Source organism: Erinaceus europaeus, chromosome 11 (genome assembly GCF_950295315.1).
Source record: "Erinaceus europaeus chromosome 11, mEriEur2.1, whole genome shotgun sequence".
NCBI lineage: Eukaryota > Metazoa > Chordata > Mammalia > Eulipotyphla > Erinaceidae > Erinaceus > Erinaceus europaeus.
In genome coordinates, this window is record NC_080172.1 from 115,913,701 (window position 1) to 115,930,132 (window position 16,432).

Below are 16,432 nucleotides of genomic sequence, written 5' to 3' on the forward strand. Positions count from 1 at the left end.
ATACCACAGGTACTACTACTACTATAGATACTACTATGTACTATAGGTACTACTACTACATACTATAGATACTACTGCTACTATAGATACTACTGCTACTATAGATACTACTGCATACTACAGGTACTACTACATACTATAGGTACTACTACATACTATAGGTACTACTGCTACAATAGATACTCCTACACACTATAAGTACTACTATATACTATAGGTACTACTACTACTATAGATACTCCTACATACTATAGGTACTGGCAAACGCTAGAAGAAGAAACTATAGGTACTACTACTACTACAGATAGTACTGATAATATAGATACTACTGATACTATACATACTACTACATACTACAGGTACTACTACTGCATACTATATAGGTACTACTATAGATACTACTACATACTATATAGGTACTACTACTACTATAGATACTAGTACATACTATAAGTACTACTACTACTATATATACTACTACATACTATAAGTACTACTACTACTATAGATACTACTACATACTATATAGGATAGGTACTACTACTTCTATAGATACTATTATGTACTATAGGTACTACTACTACTATAGATATTACTACATACTATATAGGTACTACTACTACTACAGATACTCCTACATACTATATAGGTACTACTACTACTATAGATACTCCTACATACTATATAGGTACTACTACTACTATAGATACTCCTGCATACTATATAGGTACTACTACGACTATAGGTACTACTGCATACTATATAGGTACTACTACTACTATAGATACTACTGCATACTATATAGGTACTACTACTACTATAGATACTACTGCATACTATAGGTACTACTACTACTATAGATACTACTACATACTATATAGGTACTACTACTACTACTATAGATACTACTGCATACTATATAGGTACTACTACTACTATAGATACTACTGCATACTATATAGGTACTACTACTACTATAGATACTACTGCATACTATATAGGTACTACTACTACTATAGATACTACTACATACTATAGGTACTACTATTACTAAATAAGTGAGGTCCAGGGCCCTGTAGTACTTATGGAAGTCACGAGCAAGTCCTTAGAAACACTGGAGCCATGAGCTAGGGCCTGACTTGGCCACAAGCACCATGGACTTGCTCCTAAGCCACAGGAGGAGGACTGCAGGGAAGTCCAGTCCTCACACCTCACCCGCACAGAAGGAAAACACGGCTTCCCCAAGAGGAAGGGGGAGCAAAGAGAGCGTCACTGTGGACTCTACTTCTCACGTGTGGAGACTGAAGCTCTGAAGGATGATGGCCGAACTGTGACGGGTGGGGACAGTGCCGGAGAGAAAGCCTCGCGTCTGTCTACTCATCAGCAAGGCTCCTTCCCCTCAGAGCAGAACCGGGGGGAGATGGACTCAGAGACGTTCTCGGGGGGCAGCCCCATCATTGGAGGCTGTTCAGAGGATTCTCGCCTCCACGTGTTGTTCCTAAGTGCTCAGGCAGGTGTGGGGCTCGGGGCCCCAGGACAGATACCAAGGGACAAGACCCAGAGGCATCAGACAGACCCGTGGGCCCCAGGGAGACCATGTTCCACCAGGGAGCCTGGTGGAACAGGAAATAGAATTTCGGGGGGGGGTGAATTTTTCATGAGGCTTATTTACTTTATTTTAATTCGTGAACCCCAAGTACAGTCTTTATTTCCATTAAAAGGATGCTACCAATTATAATAGCATAGTAAATAGGAGGAACTCTGACACTTGATATTATTAGTATTATTTTAACCAGAGCATGGCCCAACTCTGGCTCTAGGGGCTGAATCTGGGACCCCAGGAGCTCACGCATGTAGACCTTTTGCATAACCACTATGCTATCGTCTCCACCCCGTAAGTTTATTTATGCAATATAAATGCTTGTCTTTGTTTTTTTTTTCTAAGACTATGCCAACTTTTTGGGGTAAAGATGATAGTGAGAAAGATAAATTGTTTTATTAATGACGTTTTTTGGGGTGTGTGTGGCAGTGGAAATTTTTTTGGTCTATGGGACCGAAACTCCCAGAGCTTGTGTGGTTAAACAAAATAATTATTCAGCGCAAGCACAACCTCAGAGCCTCAGAAGGATGAGCCTGGCCGTTCATTATGGGGGTGTCTTGGTAGCTGCTGGGGGCCAGCCCTGATGTACCCCATGGGGTCTCCTCTGAGCACGAATTTTAGGTGTTATAGTGGAGAGGAAAAGTCCCTTCCTGCCCCCTGGGGTTTATTTTATTTTATTATTATATTTTATTGGATAGAAACAGGGAAAGAGAGAAGGAAGGGAAAGACGGTGAGGAGACACAGAGAAACACCTACAGCAGCCCTGCATCACGACTTGTGAGGCCTTCTCCCTGCAGGTGGGGACCAGGGGCTTGAACCTGGGTCCTTGCACATTGTAACATGTGTGCTCAACCAGGTGTGCCACCACCCGGCCCCTCTCTGGGGTCTTTTAACTTATCATCTACTTGAAGTTCCTCTTACTTTTGCCTCTTTGATGGTGCAGTCGGCCCTTGGGACGGCCTTCATCTGACAGGCCCGTGGTCACTGTCCTTGCTGCTCCTGATCTCAGGTGTCCTGGTGCCTGTGGGGTTGGGTTTCCTTGGGACGTTATCTGAGACAGGCTGGGGGCTCTGTGTGCATGTGAGGCCACACTACTGCCAGCCCTCAGCTGCTGTCCAGAGGCCTGCTTACCATCTGCTAGGGCCCCCCAGGCTGTCCTGAGGGTCCCGCCCCAAAGTTGGACCCTCCCTTGGTACAGAAAGTGTGGTGGGGTGAGCAGGGACCATGTTCACTCGAGGATAAGCTAGAAAGCAAAAGACCCTCATCACTGTCTACAGCCATAAGCACAGGACTAGAGGAGGGGGCTGGACTGGGAAGGAGTTTGGTGGTGGGGGAGAGTTCCAGGACACCCCAAGAATGTGAGATAATGGAAATGAGGGACCAGTGTTGGATAGTATGCCAGCTCCCCCTGGCTTCTGCTTAACCATATGCCTACATAGGGATAGATTTAATCCCATTCAAAGCTTTGGTCTATTTACATAAATCACTTTTACATTTACATAAAGCACTCCAGGGCATTGGTGGTTCAGTGATAGGATTCTCACCTGCTCTGCCCCCTCCTTGTCACACTCTGATTTTCACCAGTCACTTTTCTCTCCACCCTCTCTATGTCACATCCTGTTTCCACCCTACTTGGCAAGTATATATAAAGACAGCATTGTGAGTTTTAGGGTACTTGAGTTTAGCTTAGCTCGTCTTAGATTGTGCTGCGTCCTGCATGAATAAAGAGATACTGCCTACAGCTCAACCATGAGTCCCTGGTCGTCTGTTACCCGCCCGTGAAGCCAGCTCGGTGAAAACAACATAGCCCGGCGAAAACAACAGACCATTCCCCAAACCACTTTCCAGGGGTGTAATCTTGGGGACACTTTTATTTGTTTCTGGTGCTATTTATTTATTAAACATTTTAAAAAATATTTATTTATTTTCCCTTTTGTTGCCCTTGTTTTAATTGTTGTTGTAGTTATTATTGTTGTTGACATCATTGTTGTTGGATAGGACAGAGAGAAATGGAGAGAGGAGGGGAAGACAGAGAGAGGAAGAGAAAGACAGACACCTGCAGACCTGCTTCACCGCCTGTGAAACGACTCCCCTGCAGGTGGGGAGCCAGGGGGCTCGAACCGGGATCCTTACCCTAACCCTAACCCTAATCCTTGCGCTTAACCTGCTGCACTACCGCCCGACTCCTTATTTATTTATTTATTTATTTATTTATTTATTTATTTATTTATAACCAGAACACTACTCAGCTCTGGTTGTTGGTGGTGCTGGGGATTGGACCTTTGTATATGAGCCCCATCACTACCACGGCACTACCTCCTGGGCCCTGTCATGAAAATGCTTATTATTTTTATGGGAGCGAGACCAGCACACTGCCACACCTTCTGCGGAGTTCTCCTAGTCTGCGCTTGGTGGGTGCATGTGGTGGTGGGAGCACACCCAGGACCCATGCTGGGTGATCATGGGCCTTTGTTTCCGCACCCATAAAATGAGGATGAATTGGGGTCGGGCAGTGGGGCACCCAGGTGAGGGCACATGTTACCATGCACACAGACCCAGCTTCAACCCCCCTGCCCATCTGCAGAGGTGAAGGTGAAGTAGTGCTGCAGGTCTCTTTTCTTTTCTTAAAATTTTTTTTTTTTAGATTTTAGTCATTTATTAATGAGGAGGATAAGAGGAGAGAGATAGATAGATATAGATAGATAGAGCGAGAGAGAGAGGGAGAGAAGGAGAGAGAGAGAAAGAGAGAGGGGGGGAAAGAGGGGGCGAGGGAGGGAGATAGAGAGAGAGAACACAGCAGACATCACTCTGGTTCATGTGCTGCCAAGAATTGAACTTGGGACCTCATGCTTGAGAGTTCAATGATTTATCCACTGCGCCACCACCCCTGGACCACCTGCAGGTCTCTCCTTCTCTCTCCCTTCCTGTCCTCCCCTCTCCCCTTTTAATTTCTCTCTGACCTATCAAATAAAAAGGGGAAGAGGGAGGGAAGATGTTAACAGTCCATCTCTGGAATAGCTGTAAGAATTGACTGAGACCCCTCTGGTGAAGCCTCTGGAATCAGCCTGGGAACTTGCGGGCATCAGTAGACATCAGTGTCTCCTCTCTTCTGCATCATCAACAGCCAGCTGTGGGCACAGACTGGGATCAATACCTTGAAGACACTATTATTTTAAGGCCTTCGGCACATGACTGACTTTTAGCCGCTGGGAACGCTCCACCTGCCACGCAGCAAGTCAGTTAATATTAAACTCGGGCTTGAATGGTCATGACATTTAAATGTTTTCTTGCTGGAGCAAGGAATTAAAGGGATACAGATTGGAAGAGAAGAAGTCAGACTCTCCCTATTTGCAGATGACATGATAGTATACATAGAAAAACCCAAGGAATCTAGCAAGAAGCTTTTGGAAATCATCATACAGTAAGGTGTCAGGCTACAAAGTTAACATTCAAAAGTCAGTGGCATTCCTCTATGCAAACACTAAGTTAGAAGAAGTTGAAATTCAGAAATCAATTCCTTTTACTATAGCAACAAAAACAATAAAATATCTAGGAATAAACCTAACCAAAGAAGTGAAAGACTTATACACTGAAAAACTGACAAAGGTGCCCAGACTATTAAATGGGGAAAGCAGAGTCTCTTCAACAAATGGCGTTGGAAAACATGGGTCGAAATATGCAGAAGAATGAAACTGAATCACTGTATTTCACCAAATACAAAAGTAAATTCCAAGTGGATCAAGGACTTGGATGTTAGACCAGAAACTATCAGATACTTAGAGGAAAATATTGGCAGAACTTTTTTCCGCATAAATTTTAAAGACATTTTCAATGAAACGAATCCAATTACAAGGAAGACTAAGGCAAGTATAAACCTATGGGACTACATCAAATTAAAAAGCTTCTGCACAGCAAAAGAAACCACTACCCAAACCAAGAGACCCCTCACAGAATGGGAGAAGATCTTTACATGCCATACATCAGACAAGAGTTTAATAACCAAAATATATAAAGAGCTTGCCAGACTCAACAACAAGATAACAAATAACCCCATCCAAAAATGGGGGGAGGACATGGACAGAATATTCACCACAGAAGAGATCCAAAAGGCCGAGAAACACATGAAAAAATGCTCCAAGTCTCTGATTGACAGAGAAATGCAAATCAAGACAACAATGAGATACCATTTCACTCCTGTGAGAATGTCATACATCAGAAAAGGTAACAGCAGCAAATGCTGGAGAGGGTGTGGGGTCAAAGGAACCCTCCTGTACTGCTGGTGGGAATGTCAATGGGTCCAACCTCTGTGGAGAACAGTCTGGAGAACTCTCAGAAGGCTAGAAATGGACCTACCCTATGATCCTGCAATTCCTCTCCTGGGGATAGATCCTAAGGAACCCAACACATCCATCCAAAAAGATCTGTGTACACATATGTTCTTGGCAGCACAATTTGTAATAGCCAAAACCTAGAAGCAACCCAGGTGTCCAACAACAGATGAGTGGCTGAGCAAGTTGTGGTCTATATACACAATGGAATACTACTCAGCTATAAAAAATGGTGACTTCACCATTTTCAGCCGATCTTGGATGGACCTTGAAAAATTCATGTTAAGTGAAAAAAGTCAGAAACAGAAGGAGGAATATGGGATGATCTCACTCTCAGGCAGAAGCTGAAAACCAAGATCAGAAGAGCAAACACAAGTAGAACCTGAACTGGAATTGGCGTATCACACCCAAGTAAAAGACTCTGGGGTGGGTGGGGGTGGGTGGGGAGAATACAGGTCCATGAAGGATGACAGAGGCCCTAGTGGGGGTTGTATTGTTATATGGAAAACTGGGAAATGTTATGCATGTACAAACTATTGTATTTACTGCTGAATGTAAAACATTAATTCCCCAATAAAGAAATAGAAGGTGGGGGAGATAGCATCATGGTTATGTAAAGAGACTCTCATGCCTGAGGCTCCAAAGTCCCAGGTTCAAAACTGCCCCCCCCCCCACTGCTCAAAGCTGAGCAGTGCTCTGGGTAAAAATAGAAAAGTCACAGCTGAACTCAAGGGGAGGAGGAGAGACACTGGCCGTTGAGAAGGGCATGTTTCTGGGCCTCACTGGGCCAGCCTGGGTGCCCCTTCCCTAGTCCACGCCTCGGCTGGGTGGAAGGGGCCCAGGCAAGGAGCAGTCCTTGTGGTGATGACTTGAGTGAGTCCCTTGTCTTCTCTGAGCATCACTGCCTTTCTGAATCAAAAAAGGGTGTGGACCGGGTGAGTTAAGACTCATCTCTGCACCAGGGTTGGCCCCGGGGAGGGAGGGAGCCACGAGGCTTGTCATGGACACCGTGGATGGAGGTCACTCTCTCAGGACCTGGAGTTTTTCTCCAGGCTGCAGGGTTTGGTCTTCTCTCTCTGCACCGCACACTTCCTGCGGTGGGCCCCCTGACACTGGGTGACATTGTGAGACCAAGTGACACACCTCCTCCTGCACGATATCCCGGCCCTGGCACAGGAGAGCCTGGGCACGCACAGCCTCACTTCTCTGGTCTGCAGTATTTACAGGAAGCTCTGGGCACCAGGCCCACAGTGCTGAAAACAGCCTGGGTGGCCCAGGAGGGTCCCAGCGGAGCCCCTGGGGACAAAGGCCAAGTCAACTCACCGATGGCCGTGAGGAAGAGCCCAGCTTGGTCTATGGGGGTGCTGCTTTCCTTCTCATAGTAGTTGACGGTTACCTTGGTGACAGGAACATTGGAAGGGAGAGAAGAGAAGAAACAGATCAGAGTTAGAAAGATCGCCAGGGCCCCTCCTCCTTGCCTCACAGTGGGTCATGTCAGTTCTCCACACCCTCTCCTCCAGGCAGCATTCCTGGATGGGTGGGCTGCTTCTTTCCTGATGGTGGTGCACTTGGTAGAATTTGTACGTCACCACACACAACGACCGGGGTTTAAGCCCCCAGTCCCATCTGTGGGAGAGGGGGGGATGTTTCACAAACAGTGAAGCAGGGCTGTAAGTGTCACTCTTTCTCTCTCCCCCTCGCTACTCCTTCCTCTCAATTTCTTCCCATCTCTATCCAAAATTAAATAATAAAATAGTTTTAAACATAGTTGTTAACAATTTAAAAATAAAGAAAAGCAGAGACTTTCTCAGGAATACTTCTTGATGTTGGCATCATGCTGAAATGGTGCTATTTTAGATATAAAAAAACTCAGTAAACTATGTCCCTAAACTTAAACTCACCTATTTCTTTTTGTCTTTCTTTTGTTCGCTATTATTTTTTCTTTTTCTCTTTTTAAAAATATTTATTTTTGTTGCCCTTTTTTTATTGTTGTAGTTATTATTGTTATTGATGTCATTGTTGGATAAGACAGAGAGAAATGGAGAGAGGAGGGGAAGACAGAGAGGGGGAGAGAGAGACAGACACCTGCAGACCTGCTTCACCGCCTGTGAAGCGACTCCCCTGCAGGTGGGGAGCCGGGGGCTCGAACCGGGATCCTTCAGGCAGTCCTTGCGCTTTGTGACACGTGCGCTTAACCTGCTGTGCTACTGCCTGACTCCCTTCTATTTCTCTTTTTACATGGCTACTAGGTATCAAAATGACACAAGAATTTGTACTGCTTCTTTAATTTTTTTTTTTTTTTTTAAGGAGCAGCTTGGAAATCACACACCTATCAGGCATGCTCTCTTGAAATTCTTTTTGAGTGAAATCCATGTCGGATCTTCTGGGGGGGGGGTTCACTCACCCTTATTCATTATCTTATTACCTACCCACGAACCCTTGTAAACCTGGGCAAGACACCCATACCTGTGACTATGATCTCATCTGTAAAGTGCAAAGTCTAATAAAAAAAGAAAGAAAATGAAAAGTTAAAAAAAAATTTAGTTATTTGATAGGACAGAGAGAAATTGAGAAGGTGGGGGTGGATGGGTGGGTGGGAAGCTGGAGATGGAGAGACAGAAATACCTGCAGCCCTGCTTCATCGCTGGTGAAGCTGCCCTCTGGAGGTGCAGACTGGGGCTTGAACCTTGGCCCTTGAGTATGGTAACGTGTGTGCTGAACCAGGCGGCTGACACCCGGCCCCCTGAATTCTGTTTCTGTTGGACTGTTGCTAGCTGGCCTGATCCCACTCCAGACCACGCTCGCCCTGGCGTCCCCGGCCCCGGTACCTTGTCGCTGCTGGCCTCGGTGCTGGCCTGGCCCATGGTGAGCCGCAGCGTGGTGCTGGGTGAGAGAGGCCAGCGCTGTTTGCCGTTGGTGGCCACCTCCTCCGCCTGTCCATCGCGCACCACCTCCACCTGCACGCGCTCTGAGCGCTTCAGGCTGAATGTCTGTGCCCCTGCTGGGGCCGCGCTGCGGGAGAGAAGAGAGAGGGTGATGGGGAGCCCCAGGCAGGGGGAGCTAGGGAGCTGGGATGAGATGAGGTGAGGAGAGGGAGAGACTAGAACATCACTAAGTTTTGGCTGACGTTGGTGACAGTGATTGAGCCTCGGACACGCAAGTCCCAAGCTGGTCCTGGTAACTGGAGACTGAGCTTCTAGGAGAACATGGAGGGGGGATGTATTCACCAGGATGAGATCCCAATAGGCTTGGATAAGTTTTCTTTAACCAAAGGCCTCTGGGTCCGGGAGAACCAAGGAAGGCCTTGCAAGATGCCGGGCTAGCTTCGCGGGCGGGAGAGAGACAACCAGGGACTCATGGCTGAGCTGGGAACGCAGTTCAATCTTTATTGGTGAGCGGAGATGCAGTGCAATCAATCTAATCTCTATTCACTAGAAAATCCTGTCCTTTATATCTCCTGAGGTGGAAGTGTCAGGTCGGAAGAGGAAGTAGGTAGGATCGGGGGCGGGGAGAAGGACAAAGCACGAACCAGTGGGGATTAAACGGTGGAAAATGGGATGTGACCAGGAGAGGGGGCGGAGTGGAAAAAGACCGCGAACCAGTGGGGATTAAACCAGTGCGGGTCTCAAACAAAACAATGATTATGTAAATAGACCACAGCGTTAAGCAATGCAAGCAAACCTAACGTGATGATCAAAACAGAAGGGGTCTTAGAAGCAGAATTAGAAGCAGACCAACAGCAAGACGCCCAGTAAGAAGACTGGAGAAGGCGTCCGGCTGCCAGCTAGGAAGAGAGCCCTCACAGGACCTGGCCACAGTGGCCCCCTGGTCACAGACTTCCTGCCCCCAGAACAGTGCAAAGTCAGTTTGCCACCAAGTCACCCAGCCTCTGGGAAGGGGGTCAGGCATTTTGAGCTGTAAAGACACAGGCTTAGCAGGAGGACAGTTACAGAGGAAGGAGCCAGTCTTGCTAATCCAGCTCCCTGGGCTGAAGGTTCCTAAAGACCACAGAGGGCTCATGGGACTTAGGCGGGCTTCTCGCAGGATCAGAGATTAAGACACAGGGGCAGTGTCTGCCTCAAGGGCCTAAGTGCTATTTTGAGGACCAGCTGCTTCTGGTTTCTGGCTAGCTCAGAAACTATGGTTGAGTAGCATCAGATCATAAAGGGTGTGTGTGTTGTGACAGTCTCCAGGGGATTATTTCATCTTATATTTATTTACTTATTGATAGGGCACAGAGAAATTAAGAAGGCAGGGGGAGATAGAGAGGGAAAGACACCGGCAGACCTGCTTCATTGCTCGTGAAGTCTCTCCGCCTGCAGGTGGGGACTGGGGACTTGAATCCAGGTCCTTGAGCCTGGCAACATGGTCACTCAACCAGGTGCACCACCGCCCAGCCGCCTAGGAGTGCTTTGTCAAGGTTACAGATTTGAGAGCCCTGTTCCCAGGGAGTCCAGCTGGCATGACAGGTGCAACGAAGACTGCTGAAGATGTAAACAGTGGCCAGAACTGACAAGAGCTCATGACCAGGGGTTTCCAGCGGTCCCTGGAGGGCTTGTCAGAGCACAGGTGGCTGGACCCCTCTGCAGAGTTTCAGATTCTGTAGCTCTGAAGCGAGGCTGGGGAACGTGACTTTCTGCCAGGCTCCAAGAACTACCAATGCAGGAGGTAGACTTCGAGAACCACTGATCTGGGCACGTAGCAGTGCAGTCTGGTGGGCAGAGCCTCAGATGGGCTGAGGCCATGTGAGTCTGCAGAGGCTGCCAGGAAAGGTTTTTCTGACCCAAGTGACAGGTGACAGGGGCTACTGGTCTTGGATGCTGGCAGGTGGATGGGACTGGGGCCTGGCAGCCTGTGACCACTGCTGGGAATGGAGCTTAAGAAAAGCCTCCAGGCTGCTCTACTTCCTGGGCTCCTGCCACTTTTCATCCTGGGGACACTGGCTGATCCGACAGTGGTCACTCATTGGCCAGGGCCTTCTGTCCTGCCCTCTGTCCACACCCACCAGTGGGGGGCACAGGAGCTGGTTAATAAGCCAGGACTGGGGTAAACGGGTGAGAGACCTGCTTTCATGCCTGACTTTGCCAGCAGGTTGCTAAGGGATTTGAAGTACACTCCTTGTAGCCTTCAAGTGTCCATCTGCTGGCTTTTAAGACAAAGGGTGTCCACTCAGGCCTCCTGTCTGTCCTGCAGGCTTTGCCGCTCAGTGTGCAGGGCAGAGCTGCATTTTGTTTCACTGTATAGCCAGCTAGATTGCAAATCCTGAGGGTGGGTTCTGGCCTCCTGCATCCTCCTCCTTTAGAGTCTAACACAGTTGTGCTGGGCGGTGCTATATCTGGCTAAGCTCACATAGTACTGGACGCAAGGACCTGAGAAAGGATCTGGCTCCCCACCTGCAGGGGCGATGCTTGACAAGTGGTGAAGTAGGTCTGCAGGTCTCCCCCCCCCTCAATTTCTCTCTGTCCTGTCCAATAAAATGGTGAAAATGGCCTCCAGGAGCAGTGGCTTGGTAGTGCTGGTACCGAGCCCCAGTGATAACCCTAGAGGCAAAAACTAAACCAACCAAACAAAAGTCTAACAGGGATGTGGGATGGAGACACACACACACACACACACACACACACACACACACACACACACACACACACTAAAGCGAAGCGAAATGGAGCACAAGCCTTTCAGAAGTGTCCTGCATTGGCGTGGTAGATGGGCATCCACTTCAGGTGCTGTTAAGCAGGGCGTGAACGGACACCTCGGGGGAGCCCTGTGGGCAGAGGGCAGCTCACCCGTTAGAGTGCACACTGTGCCCTGCCCTGAGAGTGGGTTTGAGCCCCCAGCCAAGGGGAAGCCTTATACTCTGGTGCCTCTTTCTCTCCCTCTCTGTCTCTTCTCCCTCCTCATGTCCCCCACTCCCCAGTCTGGAAAAAAGAAGAAACAAAATTAATGTGCAGGAAGTCGTGAATGAGGTGAAATTCCAGTAAAGTCCTAGCAGGAAAAAGGAGGAGGAAGAGGAGAAGGAGAAGGAGGAGGAGGAGGAGGAGGAGGAGGAGGAGGAGGAGGAGGAGAAGGAGGAGTAGAAGGAGGAGGAGGAGGAGGAGAAGGAGGAAAAGGAGGAGGAGGAGGAGGTGGGAGGGGGGAGGATGTGACTTAGGTATTTTAGAAAAAAATTTTATTAGTGACTTACTATTGATCCATGGAGACTTATGTTTTCCTTAAATGTCTTACCTGTACGGCAGTACACAGAGGATGACTACTGATGTTGGTGAGAAGCTCTCCATTTAGAATAAAGTTGCATGAAAAATATGAGTCAGTTTAAAGAAAACCTTTGATTTGGGGGTCCAGTGCCCTGTGGTGGGGTAAGAGGGAAATTTGGGGCTGGTACTTATTTTGGGGAGAAGTGAAAATGTGCCCTGGTGATAAGTGACGAGTTTTGTAAGCCAGCATTTCCATATATATATATATATATATATATATATATATATATATATATATATATATATAAATGTGTATGTGTGTGTGCGTGTGTGCATGTGTGCTTGTGTGCTTGTGTGTGTGTTTTCTTTATTTGTGGGATCAGTCGTTTACAGTCGACACTGAAATACAGTCGTTGGTCCATGTCTGATTTCCACATCACACTCTGACCCCCACTAGGTCCTCCTCCGCCATCATGTCCCAGGACCCGAACCCTCCCTCATCCCAGAGTCCTTGACTTTGGTGCATTACACCAACTCCAGTCCAAGTTCTGCTGTGTGTTTTCCTTTCTGAAATATATATATATTTTCCAGCTAGGTCTTCTCTGGTGCTTCATATCTGCACAATCCCACCTCTCTTGACAGACTCTTTTCATTTTTTTTCCCTAGGTAGTGAGTAAAAAACAGGGAAGGGGAGATACCACAGCACCACTCTCCCATTTGTGGAACTACTTCTTTGCACAGTGCCCCCCGTCTGGTGGTTGGAAGCCCCCTTACATGGTAAAGTCTGAGCTTGCCTGGTCCCCAGTGTGGGGGGGGGGAGAAAAAGTTGCAAGTACTCCAGGTGGAAGCAGCCTAAGTGCCCATTGAAAGATGACTGGTTAAAGAAGTTATAGGATATATATTCCATGGAATACTACTATGCCATCAAAAATATGATAATGTGTCCTTTGGGACAAAATGGATTGACTTGGAGGCAATGATGCTTACTGAAATAGGTAGAGAGATGAAAAAACAACTACCAGACGGTTTCAGTCATACGTGGAGCCTAGAGAACAGATTCGTATGAACTTGCAGAACAAAAACAGAAGCCCAGGAACTGTCTCTAAGACTTTATGAGCAGTGTGGCTGTTAACTTGGGAGCGTGAGGGACACAGAGCTTTGGTGGTGGGTGTGGTGTGGGTCTGGACCCTATAATCTTAACAATCTTGTAAACCGCTATTAAAAATGGCTTGAAAAAAAGTACAAGTGGAATAATGGTTTAGATAAAGATATCACAAGCTTCTGGGAAACATTCTTCTCATGCAAGTTGGGTGGCTTAGGGGCAAGGTCTTTCCTCAATTAGCTTCTAGAACAAAACGAGAGAAGGGCTGGAGTTTGGAGCACAGAGCCTTGGCTGGAGGGGAGAGGGGAGAGGAGGGAGACACCAGAAGGCTGAGGGCTTCTGCCAGTCAGAACTCTGCATTTTTTTTTTACCCAGAGTCACTGTCATTTCAGCTGCTTTTATCTACTGGGCCTCTCTCTCTCTCTCTCTCTCTCTCTCTCTCTCTCATTGCCACCAGGGTTATCACTGGGTCTCTCTCATTGCCACCAGGGTTATCACTGGGGCTGGGTGTCTGCACAATGAATCCATCACTCCCATGGCCATTCTTTCCCCCTTTCTATTTGATAGGATGAGAGATATTGAGAGGGGAAGGGGCGATAGAGATAGGAAGAGCAATAGAAACACCCACAGACTTGCTTCACTGATTGTGAAATTTCCCTACAGCAGATGGGGAGTGGGAGCTCGAACCTGGTGCCACCGCCTGGCCCCCTATATCGGCCTTTTACATATAATTAATTCTGTTCTGGGGAAAACACCTCACTTGATAAATACTTAAGACAGGATAATCTTTTAGGCCCCAGATGTGCCGATAGTTACTGTGGGCGAGCTACCCTGCTTCTTACTGGGGGTGGGAGCAGTGAAAAACCAAAGAGGCCCCAGAGGCTCAGAGGGTTACGGCCTGGCCCACGTTAGAGCTCCAGGGCCCCACACCCTCTTACCCCAGCACCAGGCCCATTCAGAGCTGAGCAAACAGCTATTCTTGGAGCAGCCCTGGCAAAAGCAACAAAGCCGCCCATTGTCCCCTGCAGATCCTGCCCACGGCTCCCTCCCCAGGAAGAAGCTCTGAGAATCTGCCCCCCCTACCCCCAAAACCTGAGAGCTGTGGGGACCCAGTGTTCAGGGGGGGGATGGGGGGCTGCAAGGAGAGGCAGAGAAAGGGTTCCTGGACAAAGAGAGGGGGTGTTGGCAGTGACCACAAGCTTCTGCTGATGGAAACGAGATTAAAGAGAGTGTGGATGGCAGGATGGCTGCCAGTTTTGGGGGCTTTTGCTGTGTCCTGGGCAAGCTGGGGATTCTGGGGAGTCATGGCCAGATGAGCACCCTTCATGGCTTCCCAAACTCTCATGGAGTGACTTCTTTCTTTCCTTTTCTCTTTATATACTATATTACAATTTATTTTATTAACTTTTAATATTATTTATTATTGGGTAGAGACAGACATTGAGAAGGGAGAGGGGGACAAACAGAGAGAGACAGAGAGACACCTGCAGACCTGCTTTACCACTCATGAAGCTTCCCCCCATGCAGGTGGGGACGGAGGGGGGCTTGAACCCGTGTCCTTGAGTGCTGTACTGTGTGCACTCAACCAGGTGTGCCACTGCCTGGCCCTCAGAGTGGGTTCCTTGACAGGCGTCAGTGCGCTCGCCTGCTCGAACATATCCAAGCTCCTCCGTGCCGGCTGTCTCCTGTGCTGACCTAGCAGCCCCTAGCAGAGTCTCAACTTGACTGTCCAGCCTCACTTTCTTTCTTTATTAATTTTTGTTGCGTTTTTATTATTTATTTACTGTTTTTCCCCAGAGCACTGCTCAGCTCTGGTTTATGGGGGTACTGGGGACTGAACCTGGGACCTTTGGTGCCTCAGGAATGAAAGTCTTTTTGCAGAACAACCATTATGCTCTCTCCTCAGATCCATCCATCCATCCATCCATCCATCCATCCATATATCGATCCATTTACCATCTACCATCCATCCATCCATCCATCCATCCATCCATATATCGATCCATTTACCATCTACCATCCATCCATCCATCCATCCATCCATCCATCCATCCATCCATCCATCCATCCATCTTCCCCCTTCCCTTCCCTCTCTTCTTCCTTCCTCCCTTTCTTTCCCTTTCTTTCTTTCTTTCTTTCTTTCTTTCTTTCTTTCTTTCTTTCTTTCTTTCTCTTCCTTCCTTCCTTCCTTCCTTCCTTCCTTCCTTTCTTTCTTTCTTTCCCTTTCTCTCTTTCTTCCCTTTTGTTGTCCTTGTTGTTTTATTGTTGTGTTTGTTATTGATGTTGTCACTGTCGGATAGGACAGAGAGAAATGGAGAGAGGAGGGGAAGACAGAGAGGGGGAGAGAAAGACAGACACCTGTAGACCCGCTTCACCACCTGTGAAGAGACTCCCCTGCAGGTGGGGAGCGGGGGGCTTGAACTGGGATCCTCACACCGGTCCTTGCGCTTAACCCACTGCGCCACCACCCGACTCCCCCAAACAAACATTTTTAAAGAAAGAGCAAGCAGGGACGTCAGGCAGGTGACTGTAGCTGTGCAAGTGAGTCACTGAGGTGGCCTTGGAAACGGGCAGAAAGGAAGGAGCTTATCAGACAGAGTCAAACCAGATAACTTGAGGGGGTTGGGAGCAGCTCGCCCCACAGAGTATAGTTGTACCAGGAACCTGGTTCTGAGCTCCTGACACCACAAGAGTGAACCCTGCATGGCAGCAGCAGAAGCTTCCTGAGGGAGGGAGCCAGTGCTGTGGTCTCTCTCTCTCTCAGAAATTACAAGGAAAACAAAGAAGAATCCACAAAGTGGAAGAATCAGACAGGGACAAATGATGCACTTCAAAACCAAAACCAAAACCCAAACCCAAACTAACCAAACAAAGAGGAGTTCGAGCCGGATGGCAAAGCAGACTCAGACGTAGACAAGGGTGTTCTGTACTTTGCGTTGTAACGTTGGCCCGGCCCCACCGAGCTGTGTGGTCTCTGGAGAACCAGCGGATGTCTCTGGCTTTTGCTCACTTGAGGGCAGAGCTTTGCAGGGGTGGAGCTGCTGGGCATGCCATGCCTGCTCCTTACTGGCATCTGACCCAGCCCGTCCACCTGTCCTGGGTCTCGTTAACACCAGCCAGGGATCATCTCCACTGTGACCCCAGCTCTTGGCAGCCTGGGTGTGACATCCTTGCACTCGGGTCTTTGTGGGAGTCTGAGTGGGGTGGG

The 16,432-nt window shown here is 48.0% G+C and overlaps 2 protein-coding genes across 2 annotated transcripts in view; both read right to left on the minus strand.

Annotated features, from left to right (window-relative positions):
• ATP13A2 (ATPase cation transporting 13A2) overlaps nucleotides 1-16,432 on the minus strand; it is a 387,527-nt gene that overhangs the window by 142,914 nt on the left and 228,181 nt on the right. The window lies entirely within an intron of this gene.
• The window catches only part of PADI2 (peptidyl arginine deiminase 2), a 74,282-nt gene that overhangs the window by 49,059 nt on the left and 8,791 nt on the right, over nucleotides 1-16,432 (minus strand). Inside the window, exons 2-3 of the mRNA XM_007523718.3 lie at nucleotides 8,757-8,940; nucleotides 7,252-7,324 (exon numbers count right to left, since the gene is read on the minus strand). Coding sequence (XP_007523780.1) covers nucleotides 7,252-7,324; nucleotides 8,757-8,940 — 257 coding nt within the window. The remainder of the gene's footprint in view (nucleotides 1-7,251; nucleotides 7,325-8,756; nucleotides 8,941-16,432) is intronic.